The sequence below is a fragment of the Artibeus jamaicensis genome, unplaced genomic scaffold, assembly GCF_021234435.1.
Source record: "Artibeus jamaicensis isolate MK-2021 breed Jamaican fruit bat unplaced genomic scaffold, CSHL_Jam_final contig_387, whole genome shotgun sequence".
NCBI lineage: Eukaryota > Metazoa > Chordata > Mammalia > Chiroptera > Phyllostomidae > Artibeus > Artibeus jamaicensis.
Genome location: NW_026521812.1, coordinates 46147243 through 46170092, shown reverse-complemented (window position 1 = coordinate 46170092; position 22850 = coordinate 46147243). Strand labels below are relative to the sequence as shown.

Sequence of the window (22850 nt, the reverse complement as noted above, 5' to 3'; positions counted from 1 at the left end):
GAACCATGGTTATTTGGTTTACAGGCCCGCATTCAATCCACTGAGCTACACCAGCCAGGGCTATTTTTATGCTATTTCTTAATGCTCCTGAGCCTGACCATGTGCTTACTTCCAAACAAAACTCAAAATTCAAGCCTCTTTTAATTCCCAAACAGAAATGAGGAAAGAGGAAGGACTTTCTTTCCAAAACTAGGAGGTAGGGAAAGATGTAAATCAGAGCCTTGGCAGAGAAAAAGCACTGGATAATCAGGTTTTTATGATCACCACAAAACGGGCAAGAGGACAGAGGACTCTGAATCAGGACATTCAGTTATCTTTCCTGGTTCTCCAATTTATAAAGTGTGATGTGGGAGAAAATCATGTACGTCTCTGAGGATGCTGTTTGCATTAGTGAAAATGAAGATAATAACATCTGTCTATTGTCAAACACAGTACTCTGACATTCACTATTCCTTCTCCTTGTTTTATTTTTCTTTATAGCAAATATCTGATTATTTTATTTCACACTCTCTCTCTTCCTTGCTAAAATGGAAGCACCATGAAGGCAGAGATTTTTGCTTGTGCTCACTGTGGACTCTGGCAGAGACCAGAACAGTGCTTGGTGCATTGTAGTTGCTCAATGCATTTCTATGAAGGAATGAATCTGCTTTGCCCTCATTTCAGGGTTATTGTAAAGGTCAGATAAAAGTAATGCATGTGAAAGGGCTTTGTAAACTGCTGAGTGTAGTGACTGTAATATATTGTTTTGGTCATTCTTCCCAAATACTAAACTCTGTGCCACACCCTTCAAATATCACAGCAGGGATGGAGGCTTCAAATCCTCTGTGACATCTTCACTGTAGTCAAGGCTGTGCATCATCAATGGCAAGACTAGGAAATTCAACTGATTCAGTGCAGGTGGAGGCCAATCAATATGGTGTCTGACACTATAGTTCTTACTCTAAAACACCAGCTAACCCACTGACCCTTTCACTTTCAATAATTGTGTTGATGTCCTGAAGGAATATTGTGAGTTTTAATTTTTGGTTTAAATGAGAGGTAGAGTCTTATCTAGAAAAGATTTTTGTTAGCAATAATATAATCCATATAATAATAAAAGTAAAATATTAAAAATAATAAAAAATAAAAATATAAGCATGACTTTCAGAGCACCTCAATAAAGTGAATATAGTAATAAAGTGAGTCACATGAATTTTTCAGTTTCCCAGTGCATATAAAAGTTGGGTTTACACTATACTGCAGTCTATTAATAGCATTATGCCTATAAAAACAAAGTACATACCTTAATAAAAAATACTTTATTGCTAAAAAATGCTAATCATGATCTGAGCCTTCTGCAGTTGCCAAAAAACCTTCAATTTGTAAAAAAAAAAAAAAAAATGCAAGACCTGCAAAGCACAATAAAGCGAATCACAATAAAATGAGGTATGCCTGTAATATAGATCATAAAAATCTTGGGCCTAAAATAATATGTGTGACACAGCTGTATTCTTTTGCATATATTACAAATACCCTGATTGCTTTTAGTAAAGAAAGATTGGAATGACTGTTCTCATGGTCCAAGACCTATTGTGTGCAATGGTTTCTAGGTTTTCTGACTGACAGATCAATTTCAATGGCAGTCTCTAAGGAGACACCCAAATGCATTTTGTGCCTAAATCTAAACACATTAAGGTTCGTTACACTTAGCCAACTCTTCTACAAATTGTATTTTTCTATATTCAAAAATTTAAACATTTGTCCCTTTTGGGTTGGTTCTAGCATTTGTATAGTAACTTGATTTTGATTCACAAACTTTACCTCCCAAATGATTAGACACTGAATGCCAGCAAAATGGCTAATGGGGCCTTGGTTATAGGCAGTTTTGTTTTGCTTTTAAATGATTTCTTTATAGATTCTATTAAAGGTTTTCCATTAGGCAGAATGAATTTCCCTGTACAAATCCTACGTAGGGATTTTACTATCATGATAAACTCCGAATTATTATCCACAATACGAATCACCCAATCAAAGAGTCTGTAAATAGATATTATTTTATCTCTCTCCAGACCCATTTTAGTTTATAAGTTCAACAGTAAGAGCTTCAGTTTTTCAACACAATGTACACTGCAAAAGTGAATGGCTGTCACCATAGTTACCATCTCACTTGCTACTTTTTCATCCATCTCCCTTTAGAAGTTTATGATATTACCACAAAGGGTCAAATGCAAGCATCTCTTCCAAGTACCTAGTTTTTTGGAGGTGTCTATATTTTAATACAGAGCTTCTTTGAATTACTGCCTAATTAATTAGCCTAAGCCCTAAGAATTTTTCTGATTTAAAAAACCCAACTTTAATATTTTGACGTCTGGAGCATCTTCCATATAGTCTTTGACTTTAGAGATGACTCTTCTTAGGCAAATATTCAGAACCTAAAAAGTCTATTAATTCACTTGCCACAGCAGAGAATCCACTAAATCAACAGCCTTGCATTTTCTTGCTGTGAAAGGCAGACTGTTCTCCATGATGAATCTACCTATTTTCTCAATTTTGGCCCTGAAGGAATCTCAGTATCTGCTTTAACAGACAGCAGGACTGACAGGTAGAAACATAAACAACATAGTAAGCAGAAAATGCCTCACTGTGAACCTGACTGAAAGACCTAGGTCAGAGGAGACCACACAGCGACACTGTTATCTCTGGCTTGTGTACTCTCAACAGTCTTGTATAAAAATAGTACTCATTGAGATGCAGACAATCGTAACGATATTGAAAATTTCAGTTGAATAATCAAATACAGGATGTCAAAGATACACTTACCTCCTGTTTAGTTACTTTGGATCCATCCTTGCCCTCTGAATTCTCTGGTGACTAGAAAAAAAAAATTTAGTGAATTGTATTTATACTAGAAAACACACATTAGAAGGAGATTTTTTAAAAGATATTTAAATTCTCTGGACCACATAAACCAACAAATATTTTGAGGGGAAAAAGCAAGTTTGTAAGAGGATATGTTTTACACATGCACAGGCACACTGCACTTATGAGCAGAACTGTTCTCCTTTTAAACCAGGAGTGGTGCAAGAACTGCTCGGTCCCTGTGCTCAATGCACATGCACCCTGAGCGGTTTCTGTGTGGTTGAAAGAACAAGAACCCAGCAGTTAATGCCTGGGATCCACCTGCATGTTCTAGTCGCTTTGATGCTCTGAGGTGAGAGGTCAAGTCAAGATGGTGGAAAAAGCCCAGGCAATTGCAAAAGTATATTTTCATTCCATGGCTGCCTGGCTTTGATTTCAGCCCATTTCTTGGTATGACCTGACTTGATATTTATTGTTATTTTCCCATTATCAATTTCTGCACCTCTACCACACTCCCAGCCTCACAGGACAGCAAGCACCCCGCCAGCCTAGCTGATTTGTTTCCAGATTGTAATCCAGCCCCTGAGCAGCACCTACCCACTCTCCTGACAGCTCAAACCTGCCTCTTTTACGAGCTTGCATACAATGGGGAAAATATACTTAGATTTACGCGACATACCAATTACCCCAATATATTTTTATTGGCTAATGATAATAAGTAAGATTAAAACAATTAAACTAATTAGAAAATTGAGCTATTTATCACAAGATATGAATAGAATTCCCATAAGGAAAAAATACAATTTGTAAACCAATGTTGGGCACAGTGTTGCTTTAGCAAAATAAAACATCTGTGTGGTAATGCCTTATCTGATAAAATGAGAAAATAATGTAAGACCATAAAATCCAATGTTTGGCAGGGCAGGTGAGGCTTTAAATCAACATAATACTTTCAAACAACAACCTGGCAATATGAAAAAGACATACAGGATTAATCATATAATGACCCAGCAACTCCAGTTTTAGAACCAGAACTCAAAGGAAGACTCTGCAAAAATACAGTTTTATTCGTACTGTTTCTAATGTGGAATAACTGGAAATGACTTCCTGGAAATATTTAAGTAAACTATGTAACTATTAGTGCAATGGGATTGAAAATAGGCTATGTGACTACACAGAAGTGCGCATAAAATAATGTTAAAATAAGAAAACTTATAAAAATCATATGTAAAACACAGGTCAGAGTATATAGTCTTTGAGAAAGACAAAAACTTTTCTTCAAGTCAGAGGACACAGCAAACCTTCTCTTCACCCTCGGGTTTCCTGTTACCCAGTTCACCCCTCCCTGCACCTCCCAGATCCGTGCAGTTCTCTTCTGTTTCCCAAACCAACTCTTTCCTCCGCGGCACCTTCTCTCTCATGAGGGGGAACAGAGCTTCTCTTTTCTGTTCTCCACTCTCCTGCACAGGATTGTCTGGTTCACAGATCTAGTGCTCACTCGGCTGAATTAGAGGTGAAATCTTGAAAACTCTGACCATATGAAGACAACCCCTAGATGGGCCGTTTGTCTGTGCTCACTTCTTCACTACAAACTCTTCTGGCCACAAACCAGACCCTCTATTGTCGAGGAGTGCTGGGCTGTCTTTCCTACCTGCCAGGCCACAGTAGATTCATCTGGAGCACCCTTTGCCTGTTACCAACAGGCATTTAAAGAAGCAGCACAAAGCTGTTGCTGATGTTAAGTGATGTTAAAAATAAGTGATTTAATGACATTATTTTCAATATTCTTCCATGCAGTGAATTAGTGACAGCTGTAGGACTGAGAGATTACTCTCTAAACATGGGCCTAATGTTTGAATTGGATGCAATTTATTGAAAAAGAGAAACATGATAAGATGCCACATAAAAAATATTTTCAGGTATAACTGAAAATATTGATGCTTTCAGATGAATGAACATAGACTACAGATGTAAAGAACTGCAACTCTAGGCAAAGCTGGTTTCTCTGGCAATCTCTCCACAAGGGCCTTCTGTTAACAAGTGTGTAACAAATTTACAGTCAGGAACAACCCCACTAATCTTTCCCTGGGATCAGTGTGGTACTGTGGCACCAATGCAGGCCAGGACACCAGCTTACGTCTTGTCTTTCTTTCTAGGAGCTGTGTGATCTAGGGCAGTGCCTTGATCACCATGGCTGTCTCTTCACCTGTGAATGACAGATGATAATGACATGTAATTCAAAGGGTCATGTTTGTGATCAAGCAAGATGTTGGGGACAGCATTTCATAAACTGCAAATTATTATATAAATGTTATGCAACAAAAGATATAAGCTCTTAATGAGCTTCCTGAATTATCAAATATAAAATTACATTCAACAGAGCCTTGGACTTGAGCACATCCCCTTACATCCAGAGTCCCTGCAACCTTGTCACCTGTTTTTGTGGCACAGGTTAACAGGCATACTATCCAGAAAGGCCAACCATTTCAGGCTATCTTATCTTACACCCTGTCTAACACTAACATTTAGCCATGAGGCTGGAGATAGCAAGGAGGGCATGGTATGAAGGCATAAAAAGAGAAGTCCGTAGTCTTCTACCCCAAAGGATTGTGAAGAATAAAAACAAGAAAAGGAGGAAACAAAGCTTGAGGGTGTACATGGTTGATCTCAGACATATTTCAATATTCTAGCAGGCTGATGGGAAGGATGAGGTGACGAAGATGAAGGGGCAGGGACTTCCAAGGCACGGGGGTTCTTGCCCCACTCCCCATGACAGGGCAGGTTGATAATCCAGTCTGAACCCAGAATGGTCAGGAGGGCAGAGAACCATGGTCAAACGAAAAGGTCTCGTTCACATATCTAAGGCTCTTTCAGCACCCAAGTGGCATGGGTCCTGAACTGAGAATTAGCACAAGGTGGGGGACAGATATGGTGGCCAGAAGAAAGGCACAACAGGGATTCTGGAGTCTAGAGCACCTTGGAAAGCCGATTTGAGGGCAAGTCAGCAGGCAGGTGGGCCCCTGAACACCAGGTGACCCAATTAGGACAGAGGTCAGCCAAGAAGGCCTGAACTTCGGCAAAAATCAATAGGCAGTTGAAATTTTTTTATTACAAACTTTGAAAACAAAAGTAGAATCATTGAAATAAGAAAAACTTGAAACATAAACATTAGACCAGGGACAGTCAAAGAAATAATGTATCGTCACTGACTGCTGAGAAATCAGCCCAGAATTCAACAAGGAGAAATAGAGAAATGACTAATATGAAAGGGAGATTAGGAGATGTTGGGGACCACTTTGTGTGGTATGAGAGACTGTAGCTCAGCACAAGCAAGGCCTTGAAAGAGGCCTGCAAGCCTAGTAGGGAACGCCAGGAATGCTGGAGGCAGGCATGACCCCATACTAGCACCGAGGGTTCCTGTGGGAGATCAGGCTTAAGAATGCATAACACCCCTTGAGGCTCGCTTTGCTTTGTATGGCCCTGTTGATATAAACCAGATGTTTAAGTTCAAGGCCTAAGTAAGGGAGTGAACCCCTAATCTCAGAACTATAGCTTAACGACCTTCTGGCGTCAGCCTATTGAACAGACCCTGACCTGAGGCAGATCCTTGTGTTTCCTCAATCGTTACCTATTGATAATATTTGTTTTCTGTAACTGTGGCCTTTAGACATTGACTGATGAGCTTTGCATGCATACTGTATACCTCTGCACATATCTCTGCACAATAAAAGCTGTGCTGGAGAAGGGCTCGGGGCGTTCTCCACTAGAGGGAATCGCCACCCCCTTTCCCATAGGAATGACAGATTGTGCCTGGGACGACTTATTTCTCATCCATGGCCTAGAGAGCTCCACGGGACGGGGCACCCCACAAGGAGACATGGTGGTTAATCGAGAAGTTCCACATATATGTAATAGTTATTTTGGAAGCAGAGAACAGAGGGACTAGGCAAAAAAAAAGCCAAATAACCCATCCAGAGAAGATTGAAATGTATCTATTACTACGTCTGCAAAGATTAACAGCTAACTTAACTATATGAGTAGCGCAATGTTAATTTCCCTCTGCAAATGTCTATGAACTATTATGAGGTTTTTCAAATAACAGTTCTCGTAAATTCAAGTATTCCTATAACACATGAAATAGACACTAAAATTTTTATTCAAAGCCATCAGGACTGTTTAACATTGTTTAACATTAGTATGACTGTTCTTATTTCATCCTGAAGGTATATTTTGGGACCTTCCAATACTGTATTGCTTTTAAAAATAATCTTTAAAAATCCAATTCCTGGAATTGAAAGATCACATGCAGAGGATTAATAATCAAATGAATATTAAATTTTTTGCTACCTACTCCTTTTCTTATGTTGATTAATTTCATCAACTTCTATAAACCCAAATTGCACTTATTAAAGTCATGTCGGGTTACTATCTTCCAAGAGTAATATTTTGGACTTCTGCCAAGATGGAGGCATAGGTGGAAGCACTGTTCCTTCTCACACAACCAAGTTTAAAAACAACAAATTTTTAACAACAAAAATGCAGCCAAACCATAGGAAATTGAACTATACGGAAGTCTGACAACAACGAACCCTTCAGCCAAACTGGTAAGAGGGGCAGAGCCAACAGCAGAGAGGGTCCAGCAGGAAAGATCCACCGAACCGACCCGGGTGCATGACCCAGGTGCGCCCGCAGCTGTGGGCAGATCCCAGGTGTGGAGTAGCGGGCGGACCCACTGAGGGTACAAGGCAGTGGACCCACTGAGTGCTGACCATGGTCACACATTCCCACACAGATAAACCAGTGAAGGAGAGAGTGGTGAGACAGACCGTGCAGGCCCCAGTGGAGGGAAGCAGCAGAGGGGACCGCTATTGTCCTTCTCTGACCCTGCCCCCACATACAATGTCACAAACCAGCAACCTGGGTTGCCCCACCCTGGTGAACACTTAAGGCTCTGCTCCTCATACTTAACAGGCATGAACAGATCAAAACATGGCTCAAGAACAACTCAGAGCCCCAGAGCCGATAAATCTAAGCAATGAAGAAATAGCCAAATTTTCAGATGCACAGTTCAAAACACTGGTGATCAGGATGCTCACAGAACTGGTTGATTCTAGTCACAAATTAGAGGAACATATGAAGGCTAAATTAATTGAAATGAAGGGAAATGCACAGGAAACCAATAGTGATGGAAAGGAAACTGGGACTCAAATCAAAGGAGTGGACCAGAAGGAGGAAAAAAATGACCAAACAGAAAAGGATGAAGAAACAAGAATTCAAAAAAAGGAGGAGAGGCTAAGGAATCTCCAGGGCATCTTTAAACGTTCCAACATCCGAATTATAGGGGTACCAGAAGGGGAAGAGGAACAGCCACCAGTGGAAAACTTATTTGAACAAATAATAAAGGAGAACTTCCCAATCTGGCAAAGGAAATAGACTTCCAGGAAATCCAGGAAGCTCCAAGAGTCCCAAAAAAGGTGGACCCAAGAAGGAACACACCAAGGCACATCATCATTATATTAGCCAAGGTTAAAATGAAGGAGAGAATCTTAGAAGCAGCAAGAGATAAGGGGACAGTCACCTACAAAGGAGTTCCCATCAGACTGTCAGCAGATTTCTTAAAAGAGACCTTACAGGCAAAAAGGGGCTGGAAAGAAGTATTCCAAGTCATGAAATCCAAAGACCTACAACCAAAATTGCTCTATCCAGCAAAGCTTTCATTCAGAATGGAAGGACAGATAAAGTGCTTCTCAGATAAGATCAAATTCAAGGAGTTCATCATCACCAAGCCCTTATTATATGAAATGTTAAAGGGACTTATCTAAGAAAAAGAAGATAAAAGAGATGAACAGTGAAAGGACAGCAAACTCAGTTATTAACAACCACACCTAAAACAAAAGCAAACTAAGAGGGAGCAGAACCATAGAAATGAAGATCACATGGAGGGTTAGCAACAGGGGAGTGGGAGGAGGAGAAGGGAGAGAAGGTACAGGAAATAAGTAGCATAGATGGTAGGTAGAAAATATATGGGGGGAGGGCAAAAATAGTATGGGAAATATAGAATCTAAAGAACTTGAGATACATGATCATAAACTAAAGGGGGGAATGGTGGAGGAGGAGTATGCAGGGAGGAGTGGAATGAAGGGGGGAAATACAACAACTGTAATGGCATAATCAACAAAATATATGTTTTAAAAAAAGAGTAATATTTTGTGGTTGTGGGGGATTTTGCCCAAAAAGCCCTCCATCCATGGCAGATGAGAATAAGTCTACCAAGACATGATCTGCTTGGGGAGGAAAGGTGGGCCATCTCTCAAAGGAGAAGGGCCAGGAGCCCTTTCCTCAGTGGGCTTTTATTGGGTTCAATTTGCACAGGAATACAGGTAAAGCTCATCAATCATTGTTAGGCAGTAACGATCAAACAATAGAGAACATACAAAAAACTACGGGGCTTATTCTGAGTCAGGGTCAGTTAGCTAAAGGGCTATAAAACTTTGGGAAACAAACTCATTTCATGCTTGGACCCTTATCAGAAAATTGAGAGCATTCTTAATAAAGCAGGTTTCACAGGATTTTATGCATTCTTTCTTAGGCCTGATCTCCCAGAGGAACCACCTATTCCCTCCTGGGGCCGCACTGCCCTCTGACCTTTTTTCAGGCTTAAGTCAAGCAAGGGAAGTAAGGCAGCCAAGAGATTAGGAGACTTCTTGCAGACAAAATGAGGACTCAGACCATGTTAAAGCCAAGGGGTGAGGGTCCATCACCCCCTTTTTCTGTAGCCCCCTAAGTCCTTCCCTGAGGGCCCCTCCATGACCATGACTGTCTTTGGTCATCCCTCCCTTGAGGAATCTTAACTGTCATTGGCTAACTGGCCAGGCTTGGCCAGGGCCGAGCAGGGTGAAGTAAAAGGGGGCAGAGGCGGCACCCCTGCCAGGGGGATACGCTTTGTCTGCTTACTGGCTTATGGTCCCAATGTCTCTCACTCAACCTCAGCCACAGATTACAGTTTCTGAAACCAGGCAGGGTGGTAATCAACAAGTGGTCAAGACAAAAGTAACTGAGTTAATACTTCTACTTTCAAATACTTTGGATGGCCCTGGCTAATGTGTCTTAGTAGATTGAGCACCAGCCTGTGAACTGAAGGGTCACAGGTTTGACTCCCAATCAGGGCACAGACCTGAGTTGTGAGCCAGGTTGTAAAATCTTTCTAAAAAGGACTTTTGGTGAATTGAAATAAACAGAAACTCTCTCTTTTCTGAGGGATACTTTTAGAAAAAACAGCTCACATTGAAAAAGGAAACTGAAAGTAAAGAAAAAACTATGTTCAGCTATGTTCAGTGAAATTTTATCAGCATAAATATACATACCACAATACTGGGAGTATATCATTAATATGAAATAAATAATTCAAACTACTTTATATGACTCTTTAGAATGACTTTCCTCCTTCATGAATTATCCTTCTCCATGGGCTGTGGTTTTGTATGGAATGGAATCATGGAGGAAGACCCTGACTGAGCTCAGAACCTACATCCTATTCAGCCTTATAACTCATGTCCTCGGGCCTAAGTTTCTCAAGAGTAAAATTAAGAAGATGGACATGAAGATCTCGCTTGCCTGACTCACTTGGCTGCTTATATACTTATTAATCACACTGCGGAAGTGTCAAATGAATATTATAGGGAATTCTAGGTACAGAGGTCTTGGAAAAGGACAAAAGAAGAGACCCAGAAGAATAATCATTATCTTAATAAATATGCATACTGCACTATGTGCAAGGCAATGATCTAAATGAATTCAACCCTTATCACAACCCTGTGAGGTTGGTAAAATAGCATCATGTGTACCTTATAAATGAGGAATTGAGACCAGAGAGATTAAGTAACTTGCCCAAGGTTACCCATCTGGCAGTCTTGCTGGTAAGTGGAAGGGCTGGGATCCAGACTCAGGTAGGCTAGCTCAGACTTCATTCTCTTTTGTACTACACCACTCTAAATTTTCCTGTTGTCAAAAATGATGCAGGTCTTCTGGTTTGGGAAATATTTGAATTTGTACATGTAGGCAAGGAGCACATAAAATGCAATGGAGTGTTTCTTCTCCCCTGTCATTTGTGAACTTCTTGGAATAACAATAAGCAATTTTTCATTAAAAATACTATATGTAGAGATGAAGATGAATGTACTATTCTGGATTTTTAAATCATCACATACACAGGGATAAGCATTTTTGTCTCACTATTAAAACTAAAGACAAAACACCAAATCATTTCCATAATTTTTAATAGTACTTTATGTTTTCCAATGTCCTTGCACATTGATCTTGTATTTGATCTTTTCAATAGCACTGAGATACACAGGTGTGTCTCAACATTTTCACTTTACAGATGAAGAATAGAGGTTCAAAGAGGTCACGTTATTTTCCTCTGGGAAACCATAGAGTCCACACTAAAACTCAGGCCTTCCAACTTTTACACTTGTGCTTTTAAATGATGTTACTAGATAGTTACTTTGGCTTAGATCTGAATTAACTTCTAGCAAATGGTAAACACAGTTATGATGTTCCTTGTATTTTTATAAAACTAATCAGCAGGCTCTGATGTGACTGACATGTGACCACTAAACGGGAAAAACACCACTCTAATGAAAACAGTCTGGTACTGGCATAAGAACAGATACATAGATCAGTGGAACAGAATAGTGAGCCCAGAAATAAACACATGTCTCCATGGTCAATTAATATTTGACAAAGAGGGCAGGAGCATAAAATGGAGTAAATATAGCCTCTTCAACAAATGGTGTTGAGAGACCTGGACAGCTATGTGCAAAAAAATGAAACTCTTATACCATACACAAAAATATACTCAAGATGGATAAAAGACTTACATATAAATTACAGCAACATAAAAATTCTAGAGAAGAACATAACAGGAAAATCTCAGATATTCCAGGCAGCAGTATTTTCACCAATATGTCCCCTAGAGTAAGGGATATAAAGAAAAGAATAAACAAATGGAACTACATTAAAATAAAAAGCTTCTGCATGGCTAAAAAAAATCAGCAAAATGAAAAGGGGACCACCCATATGAGAAAATGTATTTTCCAATGATACCTTGGCCAAGGATTTGATCTCTAAAATATATAAAGAACTCACATGACTCTACACCAGAAAGACAAACAATCCAATTAAAAAATGGGCAAAGGCACTTCTCAAAGGAGGACAAATAGAGGGCGTAGGGACATATAAAAGGATCAACATCAGTAGCCATCAGAGAGATACAGATTAAAACCTCAATGAGATGCCACTTCACACCAGTCAGAATGGCCATCATTAACAAACCAACAAACAACAAGCACTGGTGAGGTTGTGGAGAAAAGGGAACCCTACTGCACTAATGGTGGGATTGCAGACTGGTGCAGCCACTGTGGAAAACAGTGTGGAATTTCCTCAAAAAACTAAAAATGGAACTGCTTTTTGACCCAGTGATTCCACTGCTGGGATTATACTCTAAGAGCCCTGAAACATCAATGTAAAAGAACCTATGCACTCCAGTGTTCACAGCAGCATTATTTACAATAGCCAAGTTCTGGAAACAGCCTAAGTGCCCATCGGTAAATGGGTGGATCAAAACACTATGGTACATTTACACAATGGAATACTATGTGGCAAAAAGAAAGAAGGAGCTCCTACCCTTTGCAACAGCAAGGATGGAATTGGAGAGTTTTATGCTAAGTGAAATAAGCCAGGCAGTGAATGGCAAATACCATATGATCTCACCTGTAAGTGGAACCCAATCAACAAAACGAATGAGCAAAATAGACCCAGAGACTTGGAAATAAAGAACAAACTAACAGTGACCAGATGTGTGGGGGGAGGGGAATAATGAGGGAAATAAGGGGAAAAGTCAAGTCAAGGAATATGTATAAAGGACACCTGGAGAAAGACGATGGGATGGGGGAGGATTGAATGTGGGAAGTGGGGATGGGTAGGGCTGGGGAGACTAATGGGGGAAAAATGGGGACAACTGTAATTGAACAATAAAAAGGGGGGAAACAGTAAAATTAAAAATTATATCAAGAAAATAGGTAAAAGAAAGCAATGAGAAGTAGACAGAAAAAATATAGTTTTGAAAAATCTATTATATTTGATCCTGGCTATTGTGGCTCAGTGGATTAAGTGCCAGCCTGCAAAGGGTTGCTGGTTCAATTCTCAGTCAGGTCACATGCCTGGGTGGTGGGCCAGGTTCCCAGTAGGGGGCCCATGAGAGGCAACTACACACTGATGTTTCTCTCCCTCTCTCCCTCCCTTCCCTTCTCTCTAAACATAAATAAATATACAAATCTATTATATGGCATATATATGAAACTTCAGAAGAAGTCTTTAAAGCTTCACACTTCGATCACCTCAACTCTATAGAACGTTTCACTCACAACTCCCCACAAATGAGACTTGACCTAATTCTGTCCAGTATTTTTAAAAAGCCCATAGCTTAAATTCAAAAATAAAAAAAATAGAAGGAAAGAAAAGAAAAAGAAATAGAAAAAAAAACCACTTCTTCCACCAACAGGGCAAAAGGGTTCCCCTTTCTCCACATCCTCACCAGCACTTGTGGAAGGCAGTATGGCGATAACTCAAAAAAGTAAAAATGGATCTGCCCTTTGACCCGGGAATCCAACTTCTGGGAATATATACAAAGAAAACCAAAACACCAATTCAAAAGAACATCAGCACCCCTATGTTCACTGAAACAGTATTTACAATTGTCAAGATATGGAAGCAGCCTAAGTGTCCATCAATCGATGAGTAGATAAAACAACTATCAGTTATTTACACAAATGGAATAGTACTTGGATATAAAAAGAAAAAAATTTTACCTTTTGTGACAGTATGGATGGACCTGGAGAACATTATTCTAAGTGAAATAAGCCAGGCAGAGGAAGACAAATACCTTATGATTTCACTCATATGTAGAATCTAATGAACAAACTGAACGAACAAGCAAAACAGAGACAGACTCATAGATGAAGAACAGGCTGACAGCTAGTAGGATGCAGAAAAGTTAGGGGCAGAAGAGACTGACCAAAAAGGTAAAAGGACTCATGGAAAAGGACAACAGTGTGGTGATTGCCGGGGAGGAGGGGGCTATGAGGGAACTAAATGATAATGGGAAAAATACAATAAAGGTTAAATTTAAAAAATGATGGACTTCCGCCAAGATGGAGAAGTAGGGGGAGGGTCCACCTTGCCTCTGTGCACAACCAAATCTAAGAACAACTATTTTTAACAGCAGTCACAACCAAGCCACACGGAAAATCGACAATACGGAGTCCAAAGGACAACTAGATACTCGGCTGGACCGGTACGAGGAGCGAGGCCAGAAGCAGAGCAGGTTAGCAAGAAAAAATTCCTGGGGCGGTGTGCGGGGCGCGCAGGCAACCGAGGGCTGATCGCCAGCGAGCTGGCTGCTGGAGCGCACAGGGAATAGGCGCGGTGGGTCGCTCAGTCGCGCGCATTTACGTGCGGAGAAACCAGTGAGAAGGGAAACCCGCGCGGTGCAGCAGGCTCGCAAAATTAGGATCGGATAAGCAAGCCCGAGGCGTTTGAGTGACTGGATGCGCTGGGCTAGCGGAGAGGAACGCCATCGCTCCCTCTCTGACCCCGCCCCCACACACAGCGTCACAAACCAGCGACCTGGGTCGCCCCGTCCTGGTAAACAACTAAGGCTTCACTCCGCTCACTAAACAGCACGAATAAACCAAAAATGGCTCTAGAACAACTCAGAGCCCCAGAACCGATAGACCTAAGTGATGAAGAAATAGCCAGTCTTTCAGATGCACAGTTCAAAACACTGGTTATAAAGATCCTTACAGAACTGGTGGATTTTAGTCACAAATTAGAGAAACATATGGAAGCTAAATTAATTGAAATGAATGCTGATACAAAAGATACCAATAGTGATGGAAAGAAAATTGGGACTCAAATCAAGGGAGAGGACCAGACAGAAGAAAAAGATGATCAAGCAGAAAGGAATGAAGAAATAAGAATTCAGAAAAATGAGGGAGAGGCTTGGAAACCTCCAGGACATCTTTAAACGTTCCAACATCCGAATTATAGGGGTACCAGAAGGGGGAAAGGCACAACCACCAGTTGAAAAATTATTTGAACAAATAATAAAGGAGAATTTCCCCAAGATGGCAAAGGAAATAGACTTCCGAGAGATCCAGGAAGCTCGGAGGAGTCCCGAGGAAGTTGGACCCGGGAAGGAACACACCAAGGCACATCATAATTACATTAGCCAAGATTAAAATGAAGGAGAGAATCCTAGAAGCAGCAAGAGCTAAGGGGACAGTCACCTACAAAGGAGTTCCCATCAGACTGTCAGCTGATTTCTCAAAAGAGACCTTACAGGCAAGAAGGGGCTGGACAGAGGTATTCCAAGTCATGAAAACCAAAGATCTACAACCAAGATTGCTCTACCCAGCAAAACTTTCATTTAGAATGGAAGGACAGATAAAGTGCTTCTCAGATAAGGTCAAATTCAAGGAGTTCATCATCACCAAGCCCTTACTATATGAAATGTTAAAGGGACTTACCTAAGAAAAAGAAGATAAAAAAGATGAACAGTGAAAGGACAGCAAACTCACAGTTATTAAGAACCACACCTAAAACAAAAGCAAACTAAGAGGATAGCTAGATCAGGAGCAGAACCATAGAAATGAAGATCACAGGGAGGGTTAGCAACAGGGGAGTGGGAGGAGGGGAAGGGGGAGAAGGTACAGAAAATAAGTAGTATAGACAGTAGATAGAAAATAGATAGGGGGGAGGGTAAGAATAGTAGGGGAAATACAGAATCTAAAGAATTTGAGACACATGTTCATGAACTAAAGGGGGAAATGGTGGGGGAGGGGTATGCAGGGGGGAGGGGAAGGGAGGGGGGAATAGAGCAAATGTAATGGCATAATCAATAAAAAATAAAATTAAAAAATAAATAAATAAAAAATAAAAAATGATCAAAAACAAACAAACCAAAAAGAAATCTCTAAATACCAAATTAACAGTTTATAGTAATAATGTACATTTTAAATAAAGCAAGCCAAATAAAGTACTAAAAAAAAAATAAAACCACTTCACAGGGTAGACTTTGTTTTTATCTTTATACGAGCTCAAAATAATCAAGATACAATTTCACAATAATATCACTTTATATCTTTACAAATAACCTTTATTATTAAAAATTAATCAATTGGTAATACAGAACACTGAAATAAAATTCATCCAGTCCTATGCCCAGTAGATTTTCCTAGCTATAAAGCTTTTATTCATATTTGATGAGCTCCAAAAACAAGTATCTGCTGATATTTTAAATCCAATGCCTAAGTAATGGTGGCTTAATATTTACATTTTAATCTCTCAATACACTGTATAATATGCAAGTATATTTACATGTTTCTGGCCATAGGGGAATATTCTTATTACTCTCTATATTAAAAAATGAAGACAATATATCTCAGCAATAGTAAAACCAACAGTTCATGGTGAAATTTGAGGAAACATGAAATGTCAGACTCTTGGTACTCAAAGCCATCGATACCTGGGGAAGGAAATACCTTGTATCTGACCCTACATCATCAATTACTGAAATACCCAGAAGACTCCATAATAATGTACCTTTCCTGGAAGCTAAGGCCAGACCCTGCCTCTAGCCTTGGGGCATGATCGCAGATAATACTGACTTGCTGGGTAACTTTTTCCAACTAGCACTTAGAAGCAATGGCATCAGCCTATGTCTTAATAAAGACAACATTTTAAACAAATAAACATAAGTTTATATAACTTTTGGTTTTTCCTTGTTTCATTTATTGGGCACCTTTAAGTAACAGCACATCAGAATACTTACTAGAAATAAACATTGATGAGACATATTGTGGAATGATTAAAGGCAAAAATCTCAAGTTAAAAAGGGCTGGGTTAGAATTCTTGATTTTATCACTCTCTAGCCGTGTGGCCCAGTGGCAATTCCTCATCCCACGAAATCCCAATATTCTCACTGTGTATGAGAAAGGCCGAGGGCTGCATGGTGAAGGGCGCAGGCTCCGTGGCCAGACTGCAGGCTCCGTGGCCAGACTGCCAGGACTGCAGTCCCAGCTCCGCCATTCCCATGGCTGGGGCCTTCTGCAAAATGGCAGTGTGAAGAGTACTGGGAGGATTCAGTTCATTAATGCAAAGTGCTCAGAACAGTGCCTGAGTCACAGAAAGCTACCTAAATGTTATATATTGTGGCTGTCACATCATTATCTGTGAGAAAAGGAAAACCTCATAGAACTGTTGTGAGAGTGAAATGAAATAATATGAAATTATACCAGAATACTGCCCATATATATTTCTAATAACTTCATATATTCTTATTAAAACTAAGGTGCCTAACGAATATAAAGCATATAGCTCATGTCTGGTACATCCAGGCACTGAATAAATGGTAGCTATTTATATTTTAATAGTAACAAATGTGTTTATATGTTGTTACTGGTATGTTTCTCTTAAAATATTAAACTTTAGAACAAATTTTGAAGTTTAAAATTGTTTGTTCTATTTCCCTATTTCTGAATCTGCATATCATTTACTTCACGTGGAGCTGAACATGCATTTGCCTTAGGCATATCTCGGTGGCCCTGTTTCTGGGCAGTTCACAGATACAAGGATGTCAGACTCAGTAAAAATCTTGACTAGGAACCATATATGATTTGACCGAACTTTTATGAGAAGAAAATGAAATGTACAATAAATAAGCTGCCGGTGAAAAAACAATTCAACATTTTGATTTGGTTTGTTATCTTCAACACTGATTTTCAAATTACTCAGGACACTGACCTCCCATTTCAACATACTGGGTACTGTGAAAGCAGACGGCTTAAATGTTGTTTATTTCAGTCACCATTTCCAAACTGTACCCTGCAGAGAAGCTGAATATATTTCATTTTGGTGTAAACAAAAAAGAGTGTTTTAGGAGGAAAATACAAGAAAAGAGGATCACTTGATAACTGATTTAGCAAGAAAATTTTAATGTTACATGAAGATATTTTTAAACACATTTTTATGAGAAAAATAAACCATGTAAAAATGCACCTGGTTTTCTTTAAAAAGTACTACACTTGTTATCGGGTTGCTGAACGTTTACTCCTACAATTACAGTTAACCCTACATCCAGGATGAGATATGCTTGCTTCCAACCCACTGTGTGTGCTGTTTGTCCTCCTATTCGAGCTTGGTGCTTACTACAAGCCTCTTACTTCACTGCAGTTCTCTTAATTATTAAAAATATTATCATCACAATAATGAACATCCATGGACTCCTTTACCCATGCAAAGCACTGCTATGAACTCTGCATTTGATATTTCATTTAATTACTCCAACAACCCAATGAGGTAGAATATAATTCTCTCCTGGTTTTACAAATGAGGAAACGGAGTCTCAGAGGTTTAGAAACCTAGAAGCTTAGGAAGAAGTTAAATAACCTGCCCTAAATCAGAGCTCATAAACAGTAAAGCCAGACCAAATTGGATTATCTCAACAAGCATATGAAATAATTAAACTTAGACTTTTCCCTCTTGAAAACCATTCCTTCATGTACTTCCTCAGCAAATAGTTATAGTACCTGTGCTAGGAGCTATGAGGGTTTAAAAAAGAGAGATCAGACCTATCAAAGACTTTATGCTCAAGCAGAATTAGGATTACAAAATTGATTCAAAATTAGGTAATCAATCATATACGGTGTGCTAACTTAAAACAGGGAGCCAGGCAACTGCCTTTATTTAAAACACAGGAGGGTCATTTATGGAAAGGCACAGGGACCAAGGAGTCACTGAATCTCTACTAATGAGGGAGGATGGCTACTGCTTACAATCTAATCTCCCTATAGTAACAGGCCTGGAAGTGAACTCCCTCATACAGCAAAGAAAAGCATACTTCACAGAAAGACCAGTGACAGCTGACCTTTAGTAACAAACTAGCACTGATCCTTTTATTATTTTTTTTTTAAAAAGCTATAACTCCCAACAAAAATTTTGTCAGTGGTTTTTTCCCTTTGGACATGGACTCTGGCTAAACCTTTAAATGCTCATTGCTTTTTTTGTGGCTTATTATCACCTCTTGTCATGAATTATAAATACTTGCATGTGTAGACTACCTACCCTCTCAGACTGAAAGATCCTTAAAATAAGGGCATTTATTCATTCACTTCAAAAAGGATTCAAAAAGATAATAATTTTCTTACTTTCCCCAGGTGATGGGTACCTTGCAAAAAGATGATGCTCCAGAAATGTTTATTTAACATGGAATGAGTGAATGAATGAATAAAATGAACAACTCTGCCTTTCGGGAGTTTTTACTCAAATATAGGTTCCATATCAATATTAACTCAATCAAACTCAGTACTTATGGATGGCATACTATTTGTCAGAATAGGAAACCCAGTATAGCCAGGATGACAATTCTCTCCAAATTGATTTATAAATTTGATTCAATCCCCATCAAAATCATGACAGGCATTTCTGTAAAAATTTACAAGAAAATTTCTAAAGAAGTTTTCTGTAAAATTTTATACAGAAATGATCCTAAAATTTATATAAAAATGTGAAAGATGCAATAGCCAAGACAATTTTGAAAAAAGAACAAAGTAGAGAACTGATATTATTAGTTTTCAGATCTTACTATAAAACCATAATAAAAGAATGGAACACAACTTAGAGACTCAAAATAAATCTTTATATTCATGATGAGTTGATTTTTAACAAAAGTACCTAGACAATTCAGTGGAAAAAGAATTATCTTTTAACAATTGGTGCTGGGGTAACTGGATATACACATGCCAAAAAAAAATTTAAACCTTTATGTCATGTTATATCCAGAATTAACTCAAAATGGATCACACACCTAAATATGAGATAAAAGTTCCAGAAGAAAATACCCGTGACCTTGGATTAGGTAAAGATTTAAAATATCTATTCTTTAAGAAACATCATTAAGGCAGTTTTTTTAAATTTAAAAAAGCCACAGACTGGAAGAAAATATCTACAGATCATATATTTGATAATGGACTTGCAGCCAGAAAATATAAAGAACTCTTACAACTCAATAATAAGACAAACAATCCAATTTAAAAATAGGCAAAAAATCTGAATAGACATTTCACCTGAGATACACATTGTGCTAATAAGCACATGGAAAGATGCTCATTATCATTAGTTATTATGGAAATGTAAGTTAAATTCATTAGAATGCCTATAGCTAAAAACCTAACAATCCCAGGTATGAGAAAATATGTGGAAAAACTGGAACTCTCATGCACTGATGATACAATCACTTAGAAAATACTTTGCAAGTTTCTGAAAATATTAAAGACACTTTCATACCACCCACTTGTTCTCCCTTTAAGACATTTCCCAAAAGAAATAAAACATGTCCATGAAATACTTATATATAAATATCTATGGCAGCAGTATTTACAATAACTGAAAACTGCAATAATACAAATTCCCATCAATCTGTGAAAGGATAAACAAAGAGAGGTATATTCATTCAATGGAGTATTATTGGGCAATAAAAAAGAATGAAATACCAATACTTGCTATAATACACATGAAATTCGAAAACATTATGCTCAATCAAAGAAATCAGACACAAAAGAACTGCATATTGTTTGATTCCTTTTATATATAATTTCCAGAGAAGACAAAGCTATGTAGAGTGGTTGCCTGAGACCGGGGTGGGAATAGGGACTGGGTGTAAACACTGTAAGAGAGCTTTTTGGAGTGACGGAGATGGTTTAAAACTATATTATGGTAATGTTACACAACTCTATAATTTATCAAAAATCGTTGACTTGTGTACCCTGAACAGATAGCTGAACCTTATGGTAAGTAGATTACACCTCGACGAAGCTCTTCTTCTTTCTTCTTCCCCCTCCTCCTCCTTCTGTTCCTTCTCTTCCTCCTCTTCTTCTTTTCCTTCTTCTTAAGAAAATTATACTCCCAACCACACTGCTTGCAAGTTACTGGAGTGTCACTATCACTCAGCAATGGACAGCAGTACTTTCAATCATTTCTAACAACTCGGGCAGACTGGTTTTTAAAAATTACATCTCATTATTCTTAATATTACGCACTTCTTTGATTTTTGTAAAACTAAATGTTTTCATCTATTCGATTCTGTTATTTTCATATAAGGATATACATCTTTTCCATGAGGACATCTGAGATTTTATGTTTTAAAAATAGCAAACATTTTTCAGTACTATTTGGCACAAATATTTTTCCTGGTTTTCCATTAGTTTTTACATTTTAAGTTTCTTTTGCCATATTGAAATATTCATTTTCACATAGTTAGATGTATCTGTATTTTCATTTACAGAGTCTGTCTCTGATATTATAACTTGCGATGTCCTTATAAAAGATTAATCAGAAATCTTGAGTATTAATAGTTAAGCATCCCTTGTGCCAAGCCAAGCACTACTGAGCCTTTCCATTTTAAGAAAAAAGACCAAACCTAACTTCATATTTCAAATCAGAAGACAGACAGCCTTTTTTCCCCTTATACCTTCATTTTAAGTATAGAAACACTCACTAGTGTTTATATCCCAAGTTCATGGAAAATTGTCTCATGAGAGAATTTCTGATATGACACATCAGGTGCTTCTAAGAGTTCTGAATAAGAAACTAGAAAAATAAAAAGGATGTGAAAATGTGTGTGCTGTTGCTGATCATGCTAGGACTACGACTCTAGGCCTCACTGGCCAATGCCTCTTTTGTAGGACATCAGATCATCACCGAACAACGTGATCCCTGCAGGCATTCCTGGATGTTTGAGCAGAACAGTCTAGAGCTGAGTCACACACCGTCGCACCACCACCTCGGTCCATGCATATTATCATTTTCCCTCCTATTCCATTCACTATTAATGGGTAGTGACCCATCACCCCCCCACACCCATTAGGTAATGAATATATAGGAAAGTCAACTTTATTTATTTAAATCTCACAAACTCAGAAAGGGGTTTAATGGTAACTGAAGAACCCTTCACTGCTGAGTGATGTACTGCTTCAAAAAATACATCAGTAATAAAAAACCATCTAATTTAATGTAGCTGTCATATCCAAAGATACAGATAAAACAAAGATATGATTAAGAAATGTCATAAGAATATTTTACATTGATGTGGATATTATGAGCTTTGAGTTGTATAACTGAGGCCTGGTCATGTTAAAACACAATCAGAAGAGACATTCAAATGCTTAATAACAGAGAATGATTATTTTCTTTGTATACGAGTTCTACCCACATTTTCAAGACCAGTCCAAATTCAACCCTTTTTCCTTATCTATCCTACAGCTTTTAGAATCTGTACTATATATTCTGAAACATATATACAGGCTTAATATTATTCAACTGTTTTGTATCTACTACTCTTGTCACTTCATTGAATATAAGCTCCTTGAAAACAAATTGTGTATCCCTAGGGCATTAAAAGCAGTGCTAGGATTCTAGATGTTTTTAGTATTATAATTTTATTCATTATATTTTTATTCCAGATGTTTTATTATTAATGCCCTTTCTTACTCTGCAGAAGCTTAAGCATATGCTCATTAAGTAATTTTTACTGATTTCTGGGAAAAGGTAAAAAAAGAAGCCAAAAAATACAAGAAATATTGTGGGGTACTTTTAAAACTTATTATAATGTTGAACAGGCCAACCTTTAGTCAAAAACATTGAGTAACAGTACTATGTAAATGTTTTTGACAATTATTCTGCTTTTTCAGATCTCCAAGAGTTACGCATAGATTTTGTTCAGTTTTTGTCTTTGCATCTAGGCAGATTTTATTTTACCTAATGACAATGGCTTCCAATATAAGTTCCAGTGAACTCAAAGATTCCATGATTTTGTCCAGTTCTTGTCTTTGCATCTAGGCAGCTCTAAGTTTTAACTGATGGATGGGATGGTCAAGGTAGCTGCTCCTGTCCAGGCT

The 22850-nt window shown here is 38.5% G+C and overlaps 1 protein-coding gene across 1 annotated transcript in view; it reads right to left on the bottom strand.

Annotated features, from left to right (window-relative positions):
* HMGN3 (high mobility group nucleosomal binding domain 3) overlaps positions 1-22850 on the bottom strand; it is a 45967-nt gene that overhangs the window by 8593 nt on the left and 14524 nt on the right. Inside the window, exon 4 of the mRNA XM_053664751.1 lies at positions 2800-2850. Coding sequence (XP_053520726.1) covers positions 2800-2850 — 51 coding nt within the window. The remainder of the gene's footprint in view (positions 1-2799; positions 2851-22850) is intronic.